At 37.0% G+C, this 20,816-nt stretch overlaps 1 protein-coding gene across 9 annotated transcripts in view; it reads right to left on the bottom strand.

Annotated features, from left to right (window-relative positions):
* The window catches only part of ERBIN (erbb2 interacting protein), a 134,056-nt gene that overhangs the window by 23,822 nt on the left and 89,418 nt on the right, over positions 1–20,816 (bottom strand). For all 9 annotated transcript variants that reach the window (XM_043591399.1, XM_043591418.1, XM_043591427.1 and 6 more), the window contains 4 exons: positions 17,019–17,118; positions 7,353–7,474; positions 6,555–6,728; positions 4,713–4,898 (listed from right to left, as the gene is read on the bottom strand). In XM_043591399.1, coding sequence (XP_043447334.1) covers positions 4,713–4,898; positions 6,555–6,728; positions 7,353–7,474; positions 17,019–17,118 — 582 coding nt within the window. The remainder of the gene's footprint in view (positions 1–4,712; positions 4,899–6,554; positions 6,729–7,352; positions 7,475–17,018; positions 17,119–20,816) is intronic.

The following is a 20,816-nucleotide window of genomic DNA, read 5'->3' as shown; positions in this document are numbered from 1 at the left end:
TACTGTACTAATTTTGTTTCATTCCACCACCCTGATATGCTCAGCTAGATGAAACATGTTCTTTTCTATATTTCTCAAACACCACTCTTATGCTACCATTATTCCTTTCATACTTTATTCAGTTCTCCTATTTCTGTTAGATGAGCTATTCCAAGGTATAGGTTAAATGCTTCCTTCACCCTAAAGCATTCTTGGTTGTTCCTAGCCAGAAAGTATCTCTTTTCTAAATTTATGTAGCACTTAATATTTTTATTACTTAGTATTTTTCTTATACACTCAGCATTGTCTAACCCTAATTATATTCTCTATACCCATTTATCCATTCTGCCACCAAAGCTCCAAACACAATGCCTCGCACACAGAATTATACTAAATGAAGTATTAAGTACACTGGGACAAACCTTATAACCTTTTCACAGACTTTGTTATATTAGGTTCAATGTATATAATAAGTGTACTGAAAGATGTGATCCATTCAAAATACATTTACAAACCATGAAGTTTCTTTCTTGTAGTAAATACTAGCTCAAAGGATAACCCTGAAGACAGATGTGCTTTGAATGCTTTTAAATTTTCAGGAATAAAGAGGCTATTATAAGCCCACAGTATCACTATTTGTATACTATTCTCCAACAGAACTTTCCATAATGACAGAAATGCTCTATCTGTGCAGTTCAACTTGGTAAACACTAACTAGCTAGACATGTGGCTATTGACCACTTAAAATGTAGGCTAGTAAAACTAAGAAGCAAAGTTCTTTATTTACTTAAATTTAAATAGCCACTTATAACTAGTGGATACATAGTAGACAATGTAGCTATAAATCAAAAACCCTCCAGAATTTTATTTTGTAAAGTTAGAGCTTTACTGTTTTACATGACTTCCACCAGCGTATGAGGGGAATGCAAACAAACAAAAGGTGTGGCCGCTTATGAAAAACTGGCAGTTTCTCACACGGGTAAACACAGACTAACCATACGATTCAACAATTCTACTCTTAGGCATATATCTAACAAAAAAGAAAATATATACCGACACAAAAATTTGTACACAAATATTCACAATAGCTTTATGCACTATTGCCAAAATGTGGAAATAACCAAAATATCCATTGTTAACAATTACAATGGAGTATTACTGACATAAAAGTGAACTGATACATAAAAAAATGAACCAATACAATAAAACAGTATTGATACATGTTATAATATGGATAATCTAAAATACTAAGTTAAAGAAAAGTTACAAAAGACCAGCTATCATATGATTACATCATTAATATAAAATGCCAACAACAGCCAAATCTACAGAGGCAGATAAAGTAGATAAGATGTCTAGGACTCAGGGATACACAGAAGTTGTGGGGAAATGGCTAAGAAGTATTGGATTTCTTTCTGGGGTAACAAATGTTCTACAAGTAATGTAGTGAAGGATGGACAACTTCTAGTATACCAATAGTCACTGAATAGTACCCTGTACTTAAATGGGTGAATTATACAGTATGTGAGTTATACCTCAATCAAGCTGTTAAAAAAAAAAAGTCACAGCTTTTATTGATCCACCAGAAGACTCTTTAAAGTCTCAGATGCCACCAAAAAACTACCAGAACTGATAAATGAATTCAGAAAGCCACAGGATATAAAATCAATATACAGAAATCCATTGCATTTCTATACACTAAAAATGAAGTAGAAAGAGAAATTAAGAAAATAATCCCACTTACAATTGCTCCAAAAATAATAAAATACCTAAGAATAAACTTAACCAAGGAGATTAACTCTAAAAACTGCAAAACACTGATGAAAGAAATTGAAGATGACACAAACAAATGGAAAGATATTCCATGCTCATGGATTGGAAGGACAAATATTGTTAAAATGTCCACGGTACCCAAAGCAGTCTATAGATTTAATGTAATCAATATCAAAATACTAATAGCAGTTTATAAAGAACTAGAACAAATAATCCTAAAATTTGTATGGAACCCTCAAAGACCCCAAAGTAGCCAAAGCAATCTTGAAAAAGAAGAATGGGGGCACCTGGCTGACTCAGGTGATAGAGCATGTGACTCCTGACCTCAGGGTTGGGAATTCAAGCCCCACGCTGGACATGGGACCTACTTAAAACAAAGCAAACAAAATAAAATAAAGAAGAACAAAACTGGAAGTAGAATAATCCCAGAATTCAAGATATACCACAAAGCTGCAGTAATCAAAATAGTATGATATTGGCACAAAAACAGAAACATAGATCAACGGAAGAGAAAAGAACCCAGCAATAAACCCAGTCATATAGTCAATTAATCCTCAACAAAGCAAGAAAGAATATCCAATGGGAAAAAGAATGTCTCTTGAACAAATGGTGTTGGGAAAAGTAGACTTCAACATGCAAAACAATGACACTGGATCGCTTCCTTAAACCATACACAGAAATAAACTCAAAATGGATTAAGGACCTAAATGTGAGAAATCCTAGGAGAGAACAAAGGCAGTAATTTCTCTGAGATTGGCCATAGCAACATTTTTCTAGATAATGTCTCTGGAGGCAAGAGAAACAAAAGCAAAAATAAACCATTAGGACTACATCAAAATAAAAAGCTTCTGCAAAGCAAATAATAAAACTAAAAGACAACCTACTGAATGAAAGAAGATATTTGCAAATGAACATCTGATAAACGGTTAGTATCCAAAATATATAAAAATGTACACAACACCAAAAAACCCCCAAATAATCCGATTAAAAAATGGGCAGAGGGGCGCCTGCTTGGCTCAGTTGGTTAAGCGTGTGACTTTGGCTCAGGTTATGATCTTGTGGTTCATGAGTTCAAGCCCTGCATCGGGCTCTGTGCTGACAACTGAGAGCCTGGAACCTGCTTAGGATTCTGTGCCTCCCTTTCTCTCTGTTCATCCCCTACTCGTACTCTGTCTCTCTCTCTCCCAAAGATAAATAAACACTAAAAAAAAAAAAAACATTAAAAAAATGAGCAGACAACATTAAAAGACATTTCTCCAAAGAGGTCATACAGATGGCCAACAGACACATGAAAAGATGCTCAATATCACTCTTTATCAGGGAAATGCAAATCAAAACCACAATGGAGTATCACCACACCTGTCAGAATGGCTAAAATCAAAAGCAAGAAACAACAAGTATTGGTGAGGATGGGGAGAAAAAGGAACCCTCTTGCACTGCTGTTGGGAGTGCAAACTGATACAGTCACTGTGGAGAACAATATGGAAGTTCTCTCCCAAAATTAAAAATAGAATTACTATATGATCCAGTAATTTCACTACTGGGTATTTACCCAAAGACTATGAGAACACTAATTTGAAAAGATATATACACCCCTATGTTTTTTGGCATTATTTATAATAGCCAAAATATGGAAGTAGCCCAAGTGTCTGTAGATAGATGAATGGATAAAGAAGTAGATATACACACAACAGACTATTAGACAGAAAAAAGAAAGAGATCTTGCTATTTGCAACAACGTGGATGGACCTAGAGAGTATTAATTTTAAGTGAAATAAGTCAGAGAAAGACAAATATCATATGACTTCACTCATAAATGGAATTTAAGAAACAGAACAAAGGAAAAAAAAGAAACAAATTGAGAATCAGACTCTCAACTACAGAGAACAAACTGATGGTTACCAGAAGGGAGGTCAAAGGAGGGATGGGTGAAATATGTGATGGGGATTAAGGAGAGCACTTGTTATAATGAGCACCAGATAGTGTATGGAAGTGTTGAATCACCATATTGTACACTTTATTTTTTTTATATTAGTCTCTTTCATCTTAAAAAAATTTTTTTTAATCTTTATTTTTGAGAGAGAGAGAGAGAGAGAGAGAGAGAGCGAGCGAGCGAGCAGGGGAGGAACAGAGAGAGGGAGACACAGAATCCAAAGCAGGCTCCAGGCTCCAAGCTGTCAGGCACAGAGCCCGATGTGGGGCTCGAACCCACGAATCGTGAGATCATGATTTAAGCCGAAGTCCGACGCCTGACTGAGCCATCCAGGTGCCCCTCTTTTATCTTTTTAAAATATTCATTTGAGAGAGAGAGTGCAAGCAGGGGAGGGTTAGAGAGAGAGAGAGGGAGAGAGAGAATCCCAAGCAGACTTTATGCTGCAGCGCAGAGCCCGATGTGAGGCCTGAACACATGAAGTGTGAGATCATAACCTGAGTCGAAATTAAGAGTCGGACGCTCAACTGACTAAGCCACACAGGTGCCCCGGGTCCCTTTTAAAAAAAAATTTTTTTTATATTGTACACCCTTACCTAATATAACACTGTATGCTAACTATACTGAAATTTTAAAAATCGCAGACATTCAAGAAAAAAAATACTTCACAATTAAGCAATGATAAATGCTTAACAAGTGAAATAACTTAAATACACCAATGGTAACCTTTTCATTGTTAAGTTTCATTGTTAAGCAACTGCTATTATGTATTTAAAAAATTAGAATAGAACCACCACGATCTAATTTACATAGTAAACATCTGAGTGCAATGCAGGTAGAAAATTTTAAGTTCAAAGTGATAAATGAGAGATACTATAGCACACATCATGAGATTTCTTTATGGCAAATGAGTTAGCATATTTTGTTTTCAGTATCAGTTTTCTTCTATCTTTAGTTAGCAACAATGAAATACTAAATTCTTACAGTTGTTAACAACTAATTGTTCCAGAGAATAATCACAAAGCCATACCTCAAAAACATCATCATGATTAACGATATGCTTCAAGTTCTCAGAAGCTTTCGTGTTTGCAGTCACTGGTAGACTTCCAGGACTAATCTCAGCTTCAGATTCACTGGTCTTCTGTGGAGAGTTTCCTATCATATACTTTTCTCTTTCATCAGCTTTGATTCTCACTGGAGTGGTACTTTCTGAAGTCTAAGTAAAAGAAAAGATAAAGAATTCATATTCCTTAAAGCTTTGTATCTATTTTTTTACTACAGTTCAGATTAGAATTTAAAAGTAGGAGCTCCTGGCTGGCTAAGTAGGAAGAGAGTGTGACTCTTGATCTCGGGATTGTGGGTGTGAGATACACAGTGGGCATAGAGATTATTAAAAAAATAAATATTTTAACATCTTCCTATTCTGAATAAATCAAGGAAACTTTAAAGATGGAAATCTGCAGCACTCACAGATAAATATGCATTCGGGGAGCAGGGGGTCCCCAAAGTTTCATGAACCACATTAAACTCTACAATTTAGCTGAGGCTACATTTCATCTCAAAGGCTGCAAAGCTGGTGTTCATGAGTGAGTCATTTAGCTCAGCAAGGTCAAAATCCAGATGGTTAGATTGTTTTCTGCTGAATGTAGAATATATAGCAACTCTAGTGATGTGGTAAAACTTTTGTTTCTGTGATATAATGTGGGAAAGAAAAGCCCATTAAAGGAACACACATTTTAAGGATTTGTCTAGGTTTCTGAAACATCCCAAGGAAAGTACCATGGTCTGTCATAGCAATTACATTTAAAATTAGAATTGGGTAGGGTGGGTCAATGTTCTCAGGGGAAAAACAGTATTTCCATAACAATAAATTTAAGGATATTCGTTATCTTATTTTTTATTCAGACAAGATTTTTTAAAAGTTATGTTGATGCTATCCTGCCCATCTGGAAAGCCTATAACCATACTGAAGTGGTAAGAATAGCAATTAGAGAGTTTGCTAATTATTCCAGCTCTCACTTCAAATAGCCGGGAACAGCCTAAATCTGGGAGGACATTATAGCGTATACAAAAAGAATCATTATATAAATTATTAAAGTTTTAAAGTGCTTGAAATAAGTTTTAGTCAATTCTTTTATTTTTAATTTTTTTTCAGTTTACTTACTTATTTTGAAAGAGAAAAAGAGAGAGGGAGAGAGAGAATGAGAGCAGGGGAGACGCAGAGAGAGAAAGGGAGAGAGAGAATCCCAAGTAGGCTCTGTGTTTTCAGTGTAGAGCCCGACGTGGGGTTCAATCCCATGATCTGAGATGACGACCCTGAGCTGAAATCAAGAATCGGCCGCTCGACTGAATGAACCACCCAGGTGCCCCTGAGTGGTTTCTTGACCAGGTGCCCCTAGTCAATTTCTTTAAAATGAGTTTTCTGGGGTGCCTAGGTGGCTCAGTTGGTCGAGGGTCAGACTCTTGGTTTCAAGTCAGGTCATGATCCTGGGGTCGTGGGATCGAGCCCCATGTCAGGCTCCGTACTGAGCGTGGAGCCTGTTGAGGATTCTTTCTCCCTCCTTCTTCCCCTCTCCCCTGCTCCTGTTCTATCTCTAAAAACAAATTAAAAAAAAAAAAAATTTAGGGGCGCCTGGGTGGCACAGTCGGTTAAGCGTCCGACTTCAGCCAGGTCACGATCTCGCGGTGCGTGAGTTCGAGCCCCGCGTCGGGCTCTGGGCTGATGGCTCAGAGCCTGGAGCCTGTTTCCGATTCTGTGTCTCCCTCTCTCTCTGCCCCTCCCCCGTTCATGCTCTGTCTCTCTCTGTCCCAAAAATAAATAAACGTTGAAAAAAAAAATTAAAAAAAAAAAATTTAAAATGAGTTTTCTAACCTTCACACCCACATCATTATTTACAACTTGCTGATCTTCATGTGGTTTCAAATCTTTTCCAGAATCTTCATAAGTCTCTTCATCTTTTAATCTATGTACAATGGTTTGAACAGTTTTGACCATATTCTTAAGCTCATCTGGGTATGGTGTTGGATATCTCTTTAAATTTCCCTCCTAGGGAAATAAAATAAATGAAATTTGAAATATGGATAAATATTTTAACATCAACCTCAAAATTTAATCTATAATGCATCTTAATTACATTGGTTATCTGGCTCCTGGGGTAGCTTTAAAAACAGAGGATAGGCCATTGAAAGCATTTTAGACACAATAGAAACATGGTTTTATCAATAGTAAAATAATTTATAGTTACAGGTTTAACTAATGTTTTGAAAATTTTTTTTAGCAGACTTAAATATATTCCATTTTAAGATTTATGGTGTGGATATTGCCAATACCATCGCTAGGCTTCCAAACAGTTGTTTTCTGGTATTTACCCAGACATATATAAACCTCCTACAATTATGTACATCTTATATGCCAAGAACCAAGTACTTCCAAAGTCAGCCTAATGTCACTTTCTGGGATTCAGCTAGTTTACATAAGGTAAAAATAATTACATTCATGAGTAACTCGGAAACGTATTATTCACTACTTGTCACTGCCACACTCTCAATCTCATAAAGAAAAAATTGTTCAAAACAGAATTCTTTATCTCTAGAATGTAAGTAAATAATAATAAATCATTAAAAAAAGGGAAGAGGGAAAAACAATCAGGTTTTTCTCTTCAGGACTCACCCGGGGAGGTGCTTCCCTTTCATCTTTGTCTTCATCACAATCAAATGCCACTTGAGCACGCTGTTTCCTCTGTTCCTCCCACAATGAAGGATTAAAACTTTCATTATCTGATATGAACATAACTAGAGGAAAACAAACAAAAAACAAAAACAAAATCCACTATATTTTACAGTATTATGAAAAGCTACTACTTGTTTATAACTTTCTTTAGGAATGACATTCATTAAGTTAAGACTGGTCAACGCCACCAGCATTAAATGCGACATTAAGAAGTAGGCTGCGATTCTAGTATTTCTTTACAATATTCATCATGTATCTTTTCTTCCTTAAAGGTAATGTGTCTTGTTACCAGAAGGGTTCCTGATAAGAATCTAACAATTACAACAGGGTAGAAAGGTGACTGTGCGCAGTTTCCTACAAAAAACAGCATGGTAACAGTGCTCACTTCAGCAATACATATACCACATGGTAATATATAAATTATTTCATCCAAGTTTTTGCATTCAGAATAATCTTCCCAATTCCAATATTGTTCATTATGTATGGGGGAAAGGAAGGTGAAGACAAAGTGAGTTATTTTGAGTTAAAAAAGATTACCCTGAAGCCTTGTAATTACATCCTTGCATTAAACATGATATTTTATATAGCTTTACTTAAGTAAAGTGCTTACAAGATATTTTCTATATCAAAATGCAAGGAAAATTAAAAATCTAGTATAAACTCAACACTATCCTCCTATGCAACATACAATTAAAGGTAAAGATTTAACAGCTGTTACAGTTTTTCAATTAGGCAACTAAGATCTAAGGCTTAAAAATTAATCCATTTGTCTATTATATATCACCATACAGAAATTTGTGCAATACAAGATCAAATCACAAATTGTTTTCTGCCAATTAAAAGAAAATGACTATACCTACTCAAAAGGAATTAAAAGCACCTAAAATTAGCGAACAGAAAAAAAACGAAATTCCTGGAATACCCATATGTGGTCAGTTTGAACACTTATGCAAAAGTAGCATAAACACTGTTAATTTTTAGTCCTTATTTTGGGCTTCTTACCATACTTTAATTTCATATCCAAACTAAATACCACAAAACCAAATACGAACAATTGGAATTGAGTTTTTGTCTTCAGCTTTTCCTTGTTTTCATTACCTGGTTCGAGAATTTTTTCTTTTCTTTTTTTTTTTTTTTTAATATACGAAATTTATTGTCAAATTGGTTTCCACACAACACCCAGTGCTCATCCCAAAAGGTGCCCCCCTCAATACCCATCACCCACCCTCCCCACCCTCCCACCCCCCATCAACCCTCAGTTTGTTCTCAGTTTTTAACAGTCTCTTATGCTTTGGCTCTCTCCCACTCTAACCTCTTTTTTTTTTTTTTTTTTTTTTTTCCTTCCCCTCCCTCATGGGTTTCTGTTAAGTTTCTCAGGATCCACATAAGAGTGAAACCATATGGTATCTGTCTTTCTCTGTATGGCTTATTTCACTTAGCATCATGCTCTCCAGTTCCATCCACGTTGCTACAAAAGGCCATATTTCATTTTTTCTCATTGCCACGTAGTATTCCATTGTGTATATAAACCACAATTTCTTTATCCATTCATCAGTTGATGGACATTTAGGCTCTTTCCACAATTTGGCTATTGTTGAGAGTGCTGCTATAAACATTGGGGTACAAGTGCCCCTATGCATCAGTACTCCTGTATCCCTTGGGTAAATTCCTAGCAGTGCTATTGCTGGGTCATAGGGTAGGTCTATTTTTAATTTTCTGAGGAACCTCCACACTGCTTTCCAGAGCGGCTGCACCAATTTGCATTCCCACCAACAGTGCAAGAGGGTTCCCGTTTCTCCACATCCTCTCCAGCATCTATAGTCTCCTGATTTGTTCATTTTGGCCACTCTGACTGGCGTGAGGTGATACCTGAGTGTGGTTTTGATTTGTATTTCCCTGATAAGGAGCGACGCTGAACATCTTTTCATGTGCCTGTTGGCCATCCGGATGTCTTCTTTAGAGAAGTGTCTATTCATGTTTCTGCCCATTTCTTCACTGGGTTATTTGTTTTTTGGGTGTGGAGTTTGGTGAGCTCTTTATAGATTTTGGATACTAGCCCTTTGTCCGATATGTCATTTGCGAATATCTTTTCCCATTCCGTTGGTTGCCTTTTAGTTTTGTTGGTTGTTTCCTTTGCTGTGCAGAAGCTTTTTATCTTCATAAGGTCCCAGTAATTCACTTTTGCTTTTAATTCCCTTGCCTTTGGGGATGTGTCGAGTAAGAGATTGCTATGGCTGAGGTCAGAGAGGTCTTTTCCTGCTTCTCCTCTAAGGTTTTGATGGTTTCCTGTCTCACATTCAGGTCCTTTATCCATTTTGAGTTTACTTTTGTGAATGGTGTGAGAAGTGGTCTAGTTTCAACCTTCTGCATGTTGCTGTCCAGTTCTCCCAGCACCATTTGTTAAAGAGACTGTCTTTTTTCCATTGGATGTTCATTCCTGCTTTGTCAAAGATGAGTTGGCCATACGTTTGTGGGTCTAGTTCTGGGGTTTCTATTCTATTCCATTGGTCTATGTGTCTGTTTTTGTGCCAGAGAATTTTTTCTTTAATTACTTTGTGGCATTGCTCAACAGCTAATGAATCAGAAAGTTTTTGTTTGTTTGTGGAATGTGATTCAAATTCCTAGGAATATCTATAGATTTCTGTTGTAGACTTGGGAAGGTAAGCCAACCCAAGCAGTCTGCAACAACCTACTTCCAGGCAGTAATTTTAAGCACCAGCCTAGGCCAGAAATCCCTTAACTGTTTTTACATCATGCCAAAGTAATCTTACGCTAGAACTTTTTCAGAACCTTAAGATAAGTAACTTTCACCATGCCTTTCATTCTTGCCAACTTCTGGTCACTTACACTTTCTACCCTTTAGTATAAATCTCACATCTTTTGAGATTCAGGGTATCAGGTGATACTATCACTTTCTCTGTATTTTAGCCACTAAGACTGATCATCCTGGCATATTCATGGAAGATTCTAGTGGTTGCCTACAGTCTTTCTCTCCACTTAAAACCTGCCAATATCCTGAATGATAACAACGTGTGAAGACCACCCCCTCCCCACTTCAACACTAGAATTTCATAGTTCCTTAATTTCCTCATTCCAGTATCCACCTGCATTTCACCAATGTGATTCCTAACCATGGTCACACTCAAGACCTAGGCTTCTGTAACTCTTCCTCTTCCTTGACCACTACACACTTGTCCTTTCAAATCATTCACTTCCCTATTACTGTTCATAAACTTTGAGTTCCTTATTCTCATTTCTTACTCTCCCTGTAAAATCACTCTAGGTTTTACTTTCTTTTCTATCCAGCTTAGATTTCATGATATATTATTTTAACCACTCTCACATTTCTTGCCCCTTTTCCTTAGGTCATACCTATTCAACAAAACCCATAATATGTTACTTCAATCACCTTCTTTGTTTTGGACTGCTGACTTCTACCGGAGAAGAGTGACATCACCTTGTTGTTTAGAACCATTACATACTTATGGTATCCCCTCATCTTTGCTCCATCTTCAGCGCCGCCTAGGAATCCTATTTATTTCTAGTTGGTCTTTTCTCCCACTATAAGTCACTTACCTCAAAGGTCCTTCTCTCAACCTCTAGAGGCAATTTTTTCTTTGAGATCAGTGAGTAAAGAAAAGCAATCAAAAGCTTCAAACTGATAAATGCCCCCACACCTGCAACAACCTGCTTCCCCCAGCTACAAACTGTTATATGGATGCATACTTCCCATTCAACAATGATTCCTCTAAGTAGGCCCAAAATACCAGGCCTTCTCTTTCAAATTCACCCATCATTATCCCCCTCTACAACATGAGCTTCTTTTTTTTTTTTAAGATTTTATTTTTAAGTAATCTGTACACCCATTATGGAGCTTGAACTCACAACCCTGAGATCAAGAGTTGTGTGCTCTACCAACTGAGCCAGCCAGGTGCCCCAGAACACGAGCTTCTTGAAAGCATGGATTTTTCTTTTTAAATATTCAGATTTAACACACTGCTTAGATCTAACACAGGTGTTCAATAAAAATTGAATGAATTTGGGGCACCTGGGTGGCTCAGTCGGTTGAGCGTCCGACTTCAGCTCAGGTCATGATCTCACAGCTCGTGAGTTGGAGTCCCGCTTGGGGCTCTGTGCTGACATTTCAGAGCCTGGACCTTGCCTGGGATTCTGTTTCTCCCTCTCTCTCTGCCCCTAACCCACTCACATTCTGTCTCTGTCTCTCTCAAAAATAAATAAACATCAAAAAAAAAAAATTGAATGAATTAAATGTGAACAAAGCATCTATTCCTCTTAAAGTATATAAAACTCCAAGTCAAGAACACTGTGTTTTCTGACTTGTTTATTTCTTTGAGGCAAAGTCATAAAGGAAAAAGCTTTTACTGCATTTGAAAAGAAATCCACCCAGTTGGCCATGTCAATGTAGTTTCTGATTTGGTATTGTAAGTGCAGTATGTTACAGTGCTATATGGAAATACTTTAAGAAACACGTAAACTCTATGAGGACTTAAACATTCTAAGTGTATCTCAGACCTATCCTTTTAAGACTCTTCCATTCTAAAACACATCTCTCAAATCAAAAATTCAAAGTGGCAAGATTTTATTTTGCTACTTCTACTCTTTGCATCAGAAATAAATTTCTTTTTTTTATTTTTTATTTTTTTTTATTTTTTTTATTTTTGGGACAGAGAGAGACAGAGCATGAACAGGGGAGGGGCAGAGAGAGAGGGAGACACAGAATCGGAAACAGGCTCCAGGCTCTGAGCCATCAGCCCAGAGCCCGACGCGGGGCTCGAACTCACGGACCGCGAGATCGTGACCTGGCTGAAGTCGGACGCTTAACCGACTGCGCCACCCAGGCGCCCCAGAAATAAATTTCTTAACTGAACTATGACCTCTTTTAAAAAGAAACAGTAAGAGGATAAATTGAAATGACAGAAATGATAGAAGGCCAGGTAAATCTGAATCATGAAAACAGAAGACAATAAGAGAAATCAAAGCATGAGTACACCCATGATTAGAACAGTTTTAAGCAGCAGTCACCAAACTTCTGTTAAGTGGTCAGATAATAAATATGGTTAGCTTTGTGAGCCCAGAGACCAATGTGAAGACACTATGGTAGGTGCTTAGGACAGAAATCAAATTTCCACAAGATTTCTGACAAATTTAAGATATATGTACTAATAACTGAGTACCATTATTGTATTATAGTTCTACCAATGAGAAGACTGAAGGTCTCGCTGTTAGGAGTAACATTTTGCTTAACTGGTGCTGGCTATCATCAAACTGATGCAAAGAGTCACCTGTAAAAACTATTCTTACCTTGTGGGCCACACAAAAACAGGTAGCAGGCCAGACATGGCCCATGGGCCACAGTGTGTCAATCACTCTGACTGGAACAAAAACTGTTATGACAAAAGATATTTATCTGGTTGTTCCCTGGAAGGGGGTCTTCAACAATATCTCACATTATGTATTTAATACTTTAGTTCATTATTCAAATAAAAAGATATAAGCTGTTGAGTAGTTTTATTCATTGTTGGAATCATGTTTGGTTATTTGAGTGTGCGTTAAAATGAAAGCAAAATAAAACATTCTCAAGTTTCTATATGGCAGTGACAAAAGCAAAGAGGGAAAGCACTAATACCACATGAATATAATAATATCAAAGATTAAATATGTCCTTACAGACTTGGTTTCTTCACAAAGGAAAAAATAATTTTGTTGAGAATCTTCCTTCAGAATAATATCTGTATTTGATTTTTAATAATTACCAGTTTTTATTATTTTTCTAAAGTAAAAGTAGCAAATGAGAATAAAAACAAATTTTCCCAATGTGTTGTTCCTATCGTTTAAAACAGGGACAGAAAGCTATTAAGCTTTTTTTTTTTTTTAACCGTTTATTCATTTTTTGATACAGAGAGTGAGTGGGGGAGGGGCAGTGAGAGAGGGAGACAGAATCTGAAGCAAGCTCCAGGCTCTGAATTGACAGCACAGAGCCCGATGCGGGGCTTAAACTCACGGACCATGAGATCATGACCTGAGCTGAAGTTGCTTAATCGACTGAGCCACCCAGGTGCCCCCAGGGACAGAAAGCTATTAAATCTGGCCCACTTTCTGTTTTTGTATAGTCTACAACCTAACAATAGTTTTAAAATTTTTAAATACTGGGGGGAAAAAAACCCAAAACATAAACAAATTTTTCGTAATACATGAAAATTACATGAAATCTAAATTTCTCTGTCCATAAATAAAATCTTATTAGAACACACCTATGCTCATTTGTTTACATATTGTCTGTGACTGTTTTTTTTGCACTAAACAGGCAGCATCAAGCAGCTATCACAGAAACCTATGGTCTATGAAGCCTATATTTATTAAATTGTCCTTTACTTAAATAATTTGCTGCCCCATCAACAGGAAGGACATTAACGTCTCTTCTTACACTAAGAATTTATTCTTCCTTTTCCTCACAAATATTTTAAGTATTAACATTCTATCTTCCCACATAAAAGAACAACTATTAGAATATATTATGTCTGGCTGGCAGTAATACTATTTATAGCGATACTCACTCTTACTAATTTCTAATATCCGAAATCAACTTCAGAGATAAAATTGGAAATTGAGACATCAATTCCAGTGACTATGGCAAACGAAGAAAAAAACACCTACTGATGTATCCAAACATTCACTATAATTCCCCACAATGCAAAATCGGGTATAAGCCAGAGTTAGTGGTGTATCTATTTTGAATTTTTTAATTTCTTTCTTTTCTTTTTTTTTTTTTTTTTTTTTTTACTTTTTTTGGTATTCTCTATGCCCAATGTGGAGCCTAAATTCACAACCCTGAGATCAAGATTTGCATGCTCTACTGACTAAGCCAGCCAGGTGTCCTTGAACTTCTTTAAAAAAAAAAAAAAAGAATTTTTTTTAAACATTTATTTTTGAGAAAGACAGAGCATGAGTGGGGGAGGGGCAGAGAGAGAGGGGGGACACAGAATCTGAAGCAGGCTCCAAGCTCTGAGCTGTCAGCCACAGAGCCCAACGAACCCATGAACCATGAGATCATGACCAGAGCTGAAATCAGACACTTGAACCGACTGAGACATCCAGGTGCCCCTGAACTCATTAACTTCTAATGTACATACAGAGTACTTGCATAAAATAATACTTCAACATCGAATGCCTAAAATTAAATATGCTATTATTTTATTATGGATACATGTTTCCAAATTATATTGCTAAATATGGAAATTAGGGGTTGATTTAAATATATGGAAGAAAGCTTGTGCTTACAAACCTATTCTCTAAGCATTATAGATTCCCAATGAAGTAAACTATTCACATCTAACATCTCACAAGTCTTAACTTTTAATTCAATTCAAAAGCTAAATAGTTTTGCTTTACCCAAATAAACCTCATTTAATATTCCCATGAAATAACTTATCAAAGCAAGTCTTTTATTCCTTCCTGCAAAGAACAAGAAATAATGAACATAGATAAATGAGTTCTCCAATTATTTATCACTAATAATGGAAATTGAATGATTTTACTTTTTAATCTATTTAAGTATTTCATAACTGTTTGCTAAACCTGCCAAAACAATGTAAGAATAATAATAACCAATGTGTTTCTGCCATAGTGCTAACTAAGCACTTTACATTCAGTGCTTCTCATCTGTACAAAAACCCTGCAAAACTGATACTATTATCATTATTTCAAGGTAAGGAAACTGAAGCTCCAGAATTTATTTAACTTGCCTCTGGTATATTTATAAATTAAAATTAATGATCAATTTAGATTTTTTCTTCAGTGTTTTTATGTATTAAGAGTTAATTTCTAAATAACTTTGAGCCATAAATATTTTCACTGCTGTCAGAAAAATATACATATAAAAATATTCTTAAAAAAATTTTTTTTTAATGTTTATTTATTTTTGAGAGAGAGAGAGAGACAGAGCGTGAGGGAGGAGCAGAGTGAGAGGGAGACACAGAATCCAAAGCAGGGTCCAGGCTCTGAGCTGTCAGCACAGAGCCTGGTGCGGGGCTCGAACCCATGAACCGTGAGATCATGACCTGAGCCAAAGCTGGACACTTAACTGACTGAGCCACCCAGGCGCCCCATAAAAATTATATTAGTAAGTGTAACATAATATATACTTTACACACATGATGAGGGACCAGAAGGCAAACTGAGTGCAAAGTTTGCTTTGTACAAGTTTGCTTTACAAAGGGGTGCCAAAGCTAGCACCCCTCCCCATCCCCAGGTGTATGGGTGATATTTCTTAGACACTCCTAGGTGCTCAAGAACAAAGGAAAGGAGTTTAAGTGCTTGCCATGGTGATGTGGGAAAACTAAGGCAAATGAAAATTAAATTCCCTTAATACCTACAGCCCACTGACAAGTCCATGAAACAGGCAGACTGACCTTCATCTAGGAGCTCAGCTGCCTCAATGATGACACTTTGCTAGGGGCAAAAGGGAATCCTGGCCTAACATTATCCTGACCCCTGAGATCCTGTGAGTCTCCTTAAACACTTAAAAATTCCTTTGCAAACCTCGTTTATCTTCAGTCCCCAAGTATACGTTGGCAATAATACTCCAAGCATATTGTCCCTGATATACATTTGAAGGGTCTCATGACTAAGGTCTTACTAAATGTAAATGATGTTTTCCTAACACCTAGCCCCTAGAGGTCCTCAAACCTTGTTTCCAAAATTCCTTAGAGACTGCCACTGTCCCTAACCCCCACCAACCTGAGGGTATATAATCAGTTACTCCTCACAACCCCAGTGCAGCTTTTCTGTCCATGGGTCCTGTCTCCATGCTTTAATAAAATCACCTTTTTGCACCAAAGATGTCTTTAAGAATTCTTTCTTGGCCATCAGCTCTGAACTCTACCACCACCCCAAAACAACATGTATTGGAACCAATCTGCTCCTTAGTCTAAAAGGCTTTCATACCAAAACTGTTGAAAAACATGTATGGTCAATAGAAAAGGGTATGTTCCCCTTTCTAGGCAAAACCTAAGAACTTAGAAACAACACTTTATGCAGAATTCTACATATTATCCTTATCTGGTATGTAGATCCAAAGATAGTATTTAGTCTACAACAAAACAAGTGAACGAAACAGTTCCTGGTTCAACAGTCCTAATTACATTTAACATGCATTCCTGACATTGAGCAAAGAATAGAGAGATCTATAACAAATGAAGTTGACTGTTTAATTTCAAGAAATCATTTAAGGAAGCATATGGTCTACATGTACCTCCAAATTCAACTATCTATAGCCGTGACATACTTATTTTCTCATTTTCAGAGAGACTACGTGAGCTAGGGAGAGAAGCAGAGGGAGAGGGCTGGGGGGGCCGGGGGGGGGGGTAAAGGAGGGGGAGGGGGGGAGGGACAGAGAGAGAGAGAGAGAGAGAGAGAGAGAGACACCGAGACCCCCCCCCAAGCAGGCTCCAGCCTCAGCACAAAGCCCAACCTGGGGCTCAACCCCACAACCCCGGGATCATGACCTGAGCCGAAATCAACAGTCAGGCGTTCAGTAGACTGAGCCACCCAGGTGCCCCAAAAGAAAAGAGATTTTTAAACTCCTACCATCCTCAGTCCTTGGCTGCTGAGGGAACATGTAGTTAGTAAGCACCATTTTCTGGGTCTCTGAATCAGTCTCTTTTTGAAGAGGTATCAGGGGTTTGGACTAGGGAAAGAAAATAAATGTTTAACTTTTAATAATCCTAAAGCAAATACATATCCAGCAATTCCTCTGAATAAGTACTCACCATGCTTTTCTATAAAGTATCAATGTGTAGATTACAAAAACAAGCTTATATATACATAGTAACACTTTAAGCAATGATTTGAAACCTTATAAAAATCTACAAAATATCATTTAGTTTTAGTATAAAACAAAACTCACACTGAATTGCAATTATCCCTGATTGTCAATACAATTTAAAAAGATCTCATATACTAAGTGTATCCACAGTCCAGTAATTACTTATCACAGTGATTTAATAAAGCTATAAAACAAGCTTTTGGATTTTATGTTATTGTGCCTCCTTTACATTATCTTTCCCCCTTTGGGAAGAGGCTTTTATAGAAATGGTTTAGAAGGTTTAGTATAGTTACCCACAGTTAATTCTAGCTGAAAAAATAGTACTTATAACAAACATTAAGTTGTAACCTGGTTCTCTCTTCTCCCATGTCTCCTATCTCCATTAATGATACCACAAATTTACTTACTCAATGGTGGAACTATAAAACTTTTTTTTGGACATTTTTTAAAACTTCTCTCCTAGTTGGTTATGAAGTGTTTTCAACTTATTCTTAATATAACTAGTAACTTTGGCCAGTCTATTAACCTAAAATCCTATCAATCCATGCCCTGACTGACTCCAGACAGGCAGGAAACTACCAATCTCTCCCTCACGTGCCAACCTATCAATTAATTCTTTAGACTGACACTTGTGAAAACCTTGCAGCTAGCTAATGTATCCTGTGATCTTACTCCCATTCAAACATTTCCTCCATGGCCCTCAACTTGTTCCACAATAAACAAATTGCCCTGCATCTCAAACATCTTCACTGAAAACTTTCCTTGACCTCCTCAGATAACAGATATGGCAGATCTATTCCTTCCCTAGGACAGTACTTCCCTGTACTCTTCTCAAAAATAGGGTTATTCTCTCAAAGATCATAAACCCTACGTCAGGAGATAGGTAAATTTAGAGCTTACAAATGCTGTGAGATCATCACTCTTCTCTCTTCAAGTATAAATACCTGTTCTTTTGAGGGACATGAAATTCTGCCTCTACCATTCTTAACTCTGCCTCTGCCATTCTACATCCTTTCCTAATATCCACTGATCTCCTGGTTAGTGCTGGAACCAGATAATAGGATCACTTGAGTTGCAGTGTGGTTCAGAATGAAATTAGGGTGGTTTGAGATTGGAGGTGGTGGCAACACTGGAGGCAGAGATGTATTTCATATCTCAGTAGTCCAAGTCAACAAGAGTAAGATGAAGATGAGAACCATAGATAATTTACAAATTTTTAGCAGCCACATGTTTCTAAAAAGCAAAAATAAGTTAAATTTTGATAATACATTAAATTTAACATATCTTCTATGTTCAAAATAGAATTCTGTTATATGATCAAAAATTGTTAATGTGATATTTTATTTTCTTTGTTTATATGAAATATACAAAATCTGGAATATATTTTACACTTGGAGCACATCTCAATTTGGACCAGACATATGACACCGGTGCCTACTGTACTGGAGATGATACACTATATTTAAGATGATTATATTTAAGGGAAGTGAAAGCAGGGATAAAGCAAAGCAGAAAAACACCTGAGATATATAACAGTTAGACTTTGGTGATTAACAGTAGTTAAGAGTTATACTCCCAAGTCTGTCTCTAGCAAGTACTTTTTACTAATCTAGGGAACCCAGGAAAAGAAAAAGATTGGGAGCAGAGGATAGCACGTTCACTTTTAGACTGGTTGAATTTGAGACATCTGGGTGGCAATGTTAAGTAGAAAATGAGTGTACAGTAAAGGAAAGAGAACTGAGAGCTGAGGATACTGTTAGGAATAACGGCATATAGATAGTAACTGCATCTTTCCTAGAGTTAAGTATATGGAAAGAAACTCAAGATGAGTCTTGAGTACCATATGGGGCACCAATATCTAAGACTGGCAGAAGAAAAATTCCTGAAAAGGAAACAGAGGAGCGGTCAAGCACAAGGACAAGCAGTAGAGGATGGTAACAGAGACACCACGTCTGCTCTCTCTCCACTGTTTCCACAATATTTGCTAGTCAAGCTCACCAAAATTGACACTCCCTTGAACTTTCAACTTGATCACCATAATTCTTTCTTTTATTTGCTTTCTTTTTGTACCTCATCAGACCTCATTATAATTACTTTTGCGCCAATTACGAGGACCACCTTGTTGCATTGTCTTTCTCTTTACACCTGGATTGGCAAATCTGCAACCCAGAATCGTTCCAATGAGCAAATTAATGTAACTACAGATCTGTGGTAACCAACTTCAACAGGGATTCTCAATGGTGCCTAAAAATCCTTCTATGTTTCCTAAATTATATTCTGAAGATACTATTTTCTCAAAGATTTTTTTTTAAAGAACAAAAATAGGATGTAAAATCTGCTCGGAACCTGCTACATTCTAAGAATTTCAACATATACATTAGCTCTGCCTCTCACAAACTTCAGACCAAGCTGCTTTCAAAAGGACAAGAATCCCTGCCACAGTTTTAAATTCTGTCGGTTACACACCAGTTATCCAACTTCTTCTCATATCCTTAATCTAATTCTCCACAGTCTCCTCGCAACAACCTATACAAATGCTTAAAGAATTCCTTCTTATATGCCTCTAGCTACCAATTTCTTTATGTTCCACCCCTCTCCTTTCTTATCCAACCTTTTTAAAAGCTTAATCAACTATTGTATGGTGCAATTTTCTCATTTACTTATTCTTTAAATTGTGTCAATCAGGTTTTTGATGTACACCTCTAAAATTACATTAGCTATAGTCAAAATAAGTTGGCATGTTATACCCAACTTGCATATTTTCCAGACTTCATTTGAATTGACACCTCAATAGCATTTATCCCCTTACAGCTTCTTCCCTTAAGCTATCTGCTTCATCCTTAACTTGAACCCACTATCATATAGTTTTTCTTCTACCTCTACGGCCACTCTAAGCTTAATCCATCTGCCACTTAAATGTTAGTATTGCTTGGGATTCATCCATCCTGAACATTTAAATAAATAAATTCACAGAATTTATTCTATGTGGATAAAAAAAAGTCCCGCACTTATGGTCTGTCTTTCTCACTCTCAAAAATAAAATAAACATTAAAAATATTTATTATTTTTTTAAATGTTTATTTTATTTTTGAGGAAGAGAGAGACAGAGTGTGAGCCAGGGGAGTGGACAGACAGAGAGGGAGACACAGAATCTGAAGCAGGCTCCAGGCTCTGAGCTGTCAGCACAGAGCCCGATGCGGGGCTCAAACTCACAAACCGTGAGATCATGACCTGAGCCAAAGTCATATGCTTAACCGACAGAACCACCCAGGCGCCCCTAAAAAATTTTTTTAAAGAAACAAACAAAATCTATAATGATCCTGGGAAAAAGGAAATCATGCCTTCAGGAGCAATTCTGAGAAATCCCAGGAGGTTAGAAATTAAAAGAATGGGGAAACCAACAGCAGAGAAACAACAGTCTAAAACAGTCGAGACGGCAGGGGGAAGAAGGGGGGCAGAGAATCATGGCCACTAGAACTGTCCTCAACATGCCTATCCAAAAAATAAACATGCCTGATTGGAACTTAATATCCTCCCATAAACATTTTTCTTTCTGTTGC

The sequence above is a fragment of the Prionailurus bengalensis genome, chromosome A1 (assembly GCF_016509475.1).
Source record: "Prionailurus bengalensis isolate Pbe53 chromosome A1, Fcat_Pben_1.1_paternal_pri, whole genome shotgun sequence".
NCBI classification, from domain to species: Eukaryota; Metazoa; Chordata; class Mammalia; order Carnivora; family Felidae; genus Prionailurus; species Prionailurus bengalensis.
This window is presented reverse-complemented; position numbering and strand designations above follow the sequence as displayed.